The sequence below is a fragment of the Nicotiana attenuata genome, unplaced genomic scaffold, assembly GCF_001879085.1.
Source record: "Nicotiana attenuata strain UT unplaced genomic scaffold, NIATTr2, whole genome shotgun sequence".
NCBI classification, from domain to species: Eukaryota; Viridiplantae; Streptophyta; class Magnoliopsida; order Solanales; family Solanaceae; genus Nicotiana; species Nicotiana attenuata.
In genome coordinates, this window is record NW_017671047.1 from 299,983 (window position 1) to 305,114 (window position 5,132).

Below are 5,132 nucleotides of genomic sequence, written 5' to 3' on the forward strand. Positions count from 1 at the left end.
AAAACTTCAGCACACTTGCTACTTCAGTCCCGCATACTAGAATGCTGAAGTTTTGCGTGATTGTCTTTGCTACTTCAGCCCTGTATGCTGAAGTTACGCGAAAAAGTGGGTACGCTTGCAAATTTTTTTGCAAAGCGGGCACAAGTTAAAACGTGGCCCAAAAAACGGGTATAGATGCAAATCCCGCTTTTTGGGTCACGTTTTAACTTGTGCCCGCTTTGCAAAAAAAATTGCATGCGTACCCACTTTTTCGCGTAACTTCAGCATACGGGGCTGAAGTAGCAAAGACAATCACGCAAAACTTCAGCATTCTAGTATACGGAACTGAAGTAGCAAGTGTGCTGAACCAAGTGTGCTGATATTTGGTGATTCTGGTAACTAATTCTAAAGATCTTTGCTTTCATTATACGTAGGAATGTAAAAACAAAAATGACTGTTCTGTTTCCTTGCAGAAGATTTTGAGATGGGATTCATAAGCACAATATTGGGATTCTTCAGATTTGGAATGGGGATCGTGATAGGGCTAGTGATCGGAGCTGAAGTTCGCCAGTTACAAAACAAAAACTTCAGCTCTAGAGCTAAAGTTCGTCAGTTACAAAACAAGCTCTAGAGCTGAAGTTCGCCAGTTACAAAACAAAAACTTCAGCTCTAGAGCTTGTTTTGTAACTGACGAACTTTAGCAACCTTTATCTTATTAATACGTCGAAAACAAAGTCATCTTTTAAATTAAAAAAAATCATTAGCAAAAAGAGGTTTGTTTTTATAAAAAAATGCTTTGATGAACACGTCAAAGGTCGTTAGCAAATTAATTAATTTAAGATTTGTACTAGTCTTACATGATAAAAAGCTTCGACATTTTAAAAAGCTTAAGTTGTTTGTCGGCTTAGTTTAATTATTGCTTTCGTATTTTATGGTCACAAAAAAGGGATTTCTTTTTCTCCTTTTTTCGGGGGGTGTGAGCTAAAGATAACAACGATGAAATGACAAAAAAATAAAATAAAAAGGTGTATAACAATAAATGATTGCGATTTCACGAAATTCGAACACCACTTAAACATTAACATTGGACCAGAGATGAATGTACAGCTGCAAACCCAAAAGCTAGAAAGGGAAAGCAAACAACAAAGGATAAAGTGGAAAACAAACAAACAAACAAAAAGAAAGAAAGAGCAAAATTAATGTTGCTTTTTTCTTCCTTTTTATTGTACAAAATCAAACTCAAAACAATTTTTTACTTAGAAATCACTGGAGAGAGGTGCGTGCTCGTGTTGCATGAAAACGTTGCTGTAAGTAAGACCAGCCAATCCACCACCAACAAGAGGCCCAGCCCAGTAAATCCAGTTGTTAGTGAAGTCTCCACTGGCCACAGCAGGCCCAAATGAACGGGCCGGGTTCATTGAACCACCGGAGAATGGGCCGGCGGCTAAAATGTTGGCACCAACAATGAAACCAATGGCAATGGGTGCAATGGTACCCAATGAACCCTTCTTTGGGTCAGCTGCTGTTGCATATACTGTGTATACCAAAGCAAAAGTGATAATAATTTCCATAACAACTCCTTCAAGAGCTCCCACTCCAGCTGCCACATTGTGAGTTGGAACCGCCTGATATAATAAAAGATAAAAAAAATTAACCAGCCGTCCACTCTATCGCTTAAGGTAAAAAAAAATATATATATATATATATATATATATATATATATATATATATATATATATATATATATATATATATATATATATTCATATTTAATAAGTATATAATTTATGTATATCGATTAAAAAAAAATAAATAACAAATCGACCGGCTATTTGTGTAAAGCAAGTGTTAGAAATTATAGTTGAGACCTAAAAAATGTAATATTGGCTGCAAAATAACAAATCCAACATTTATACACTAATACTGTAAAATAATTTTTGTACTGTCAGAACATCAAAGATAATAATAGGCATCATCCCTCAAAAATGAGATTAAATAAGAAGACTAGTAATTAAGGCAAATTACAAAGTTTAATTTTAATCCGACAGTGTTACAAAAAAAGTTACTTTGTCAATTTATACAAGTTAAATTCCAAATCAAACATTATAATACAATTGGGATTTGGGACGTAGCTCGAAGCCACGAACAATAGTTTTATTTTTCTTCTTCAAAAGTTTGTATTTAAGAATGATTTAACTTATATCTATCGATAGTGTAAATAATTTTTTACTATATATTAGTGAATCAATTGTAGCTGGTAATCTATCATATTTATCAGGGTATTAATTTTTTTAGGCGATCTGATAATATAAAATATTTTTTGTACTGAATAATTTTTTACTATATACTCCCTCCGGTTCATAATAAGTGTCCAATTTACTTTTTAATTTTGGTCCAAAATAAGTGTCTAGTTAGGTAATCAAGAAAAAATTTAATTTGTTTTTACTCTTTTACCCTTATGTGCATATTGTTCCTAAAAAAATTTCTCTCTCATCACATTAACTTACTAAATAAGGGTAGTTTAGTCATACTAGGTAATTTTGAATAGGATTTAGTATTTTCTTAATGGGCGTTGGAGCGGAGGGAGTATTAGTGTCAAGATACTACTACAACTTACCAATCCACCGGTGACAACTTTGAGGAGCAAGCAAGCTACAATGGAACCCAAAAGCTGAGCAATGGTGTAAAAGAGGCCAGTAAGAATTGTAATTTGACCGCCGAGAGCCAATCCGAAGGTAACAGCTGGGTTAACATGTCCACCGGAAATGTTAGCGCCAACGGCAACGGCCACAAATAGAGCAAATCCATGGCAAACTGCAACAGCTACTAGCCCAGCCGGATCTAGAGCTGCATCTGCTGTCAACTTGTCTGCAATATTCCAAAAAAAAAAAGATACTAATTTTCAGAATCTTATATTTCCATTGTGAAAAGTGCCGCCGGTGCGTGCACCTCCTGCTATGTGCGGAATCCGAGAAAGGGCCGGACCACATGAGTCTACCGTACGCAGTCTTATACTTCATTTCTGCAAGAGGTTGTTTCCACGGCTTAAACTCATTACCTCCTAATCACATGACAGTAACTTTACTAATTACGCCGAGGCCCATTTCTATATTTTCATTGTGAAAAAAGATAAATTAAATACCATGTAGATATAATTACATAGGCATAGAAACATTCTTCATGTTTATCAAACGCGTTCATGTAGGAAAGTTAGTGGATTTAGAATGAGTATAGTTGTGTTACGTGTATAATACATTCTAAATGTTCTATAGTGCACATCAGTAGTTCGAGTCGAAAGTAATGTAATTTTATAGAACCCGCCCTAAATTTGACTCCGGTGGTAACACCGGCCAGTGTATTTAACTACGAAAATGTAAGTGAAAAGTTAAATTAATAAAGAAGAGGATTAGAAGAGTTATTACTGTAAGCAATGGCAGAACCAACTCCGGCGAAGACAAAGAGCAAGGTGGAGATGAATTCAGCAAGATAGGCCTTAAGAGACCCAACGCTAAATGAATCATCTATACGTCCAAAAGCTATGCCAGGCATTTTCACAATTAAAATGATTTAATTACTTCTAATTAGAAGCTAAAGAAGAAGGGATGAGAAGAATAGAGTAGAGAGAAAATTGCTTTGGGATGAGACTAAGAAGCCTTTCTATGTCACATATATATAGTAGGAGTACAGAAATATTTTTAATATAAAGTTAATTAATGAAGTTCATGAGATTTTCACTGTAGCATACATTAAGAGCCTTCTCCCTTGTTACATGTGAAGGGAAGTTGTAGTAATGGTAAAGTTATTAATTTCCGTCGGATACGGATCTAGAATTTTAAGTTCGAGTAATTAACTAAAATAGCACCACACATAATCTCTTAAACTAAAAATAGCCAGCGGATATATAATATATGTCTAATTTATGTATAAACTATGTATAATCAATATATAATCTATGTATACCGGCTATAAAAAGTAAACATTGAATCTGGCCGGCTATTTATGTAACAATCTTTTTAAGTTTTATGGGTTCAACCTGTGAAGTTTTTAGCATTGAACACATTATATTTTAAAGTTATGGGTTCATATTGGTATATATTGCAATATTAATGAATTTTTACACATAAATTTACGCTCCATGCCAGAAGTACGGGATTCAGTCAAACCCAGTACTGATACCTTGCATCCGCCTCTAGTTTCTGTGTGATCTATAAGTCATGGGTTCGAGTGGTGGAATCAACCACTGATGTTTGCAATAAGACATGCTACCTCCATCATATCCACTTGAGGTACGAACCTTACCCAAACCTTGCATGAATATGAGATATATCCTCGGTTGTCCTTGCATTTTTTTTTTATTTTTTTTTTTTGCCCTTTGTTACATATAGAACAAGATAAGGCCATAAGGGGGAATATGCGAATGTACATATGTGTCCATGCATATCCATTCATGATTATTTTCCTTACAAGTCCTAGCTGTCACTGATGTGCTTTTTGTGGGAATGTTTCAAACCTCATCAATAATCCTCATCCATGTGAACCATAACTAATGGGTATGATCAGGATCCGAGGTGGACTCAAAATTTTAAATATGTATATTCAATTTTAAAGTTTTTAATACGGATCTAAGTAATTATTCTACTTCGATTTTAATTATTACCTGTTATTTTTTTAGTGCCCTGCTATTTTATTGTTGTTGTTGTAATATTCTTATCTTCATTTCAACATGGCTTCTTCATTGTTATTTTTCTTTTTCATCCTGCCGAGTATTGTGATTTTATAAGATAGGGGTAAGCTGATAATTAAGGTCTACATGCACATTACCCTCACACTGTAAAAATATATTGGGTACATAATTGTTGTTATATCGAAATGATTATTCAATTTGGAAACATTGAGCTTCACATGAACGCATACTCAATACATTTTGTTCATTTTTTATTAGAATTCCGTCACCCTTTACTAGAGGTCTGGATTTTTGAATTTGGTGAGGAGAAACTTGATAAGAACGGTGGAGGGGTCCGTGTAAGGGGTACCCTATGTGAGGTAAATAATGATTTTTAAAAAAGCGAAGTGATGGTGGCATGACAGAGACAAATAGGGTTTGGTCCACAAAATGCACCGACCAACTATGAACTTAGAGAGGGGGGGGGGGG

At 34.7% G+C, this 5,132-nt stretch overlaps 1 protein-coding gene across 1 annotated transcript; it reads right to left on the reverse strand.

The window, feature by feature from the left end:
• Positions 1 to 1,007: 1,007 nt before the first annotated feature.
• On the reverse strand, positions 1,008 to 3,636 carry LOC109205498 (aquaporin TIP2-1-like). The gene is made up of 3 exons (XM_019368214.1): positions 3,402 to 3,636; positions 2,597 to 2,847; positions 1,008 to 1,604 (listed from the first exon to the last, which is right to left on the reverse strand). The coding sequence occupies exons 1-3, from the start codon at positions 3,526 to 3,528 to the stop codon at positions 1,236 to 1,238; spliced, it is 747 nt and encodes a 248-aa protein (XP_019223759.1). The 5' UTR covers positions 3,529 to 3,636; the 3' UTR covers positions 1,008 to 1,235.
• Positions 3,637 to 5,132: the final 1,496 nt, after the last annotated feature.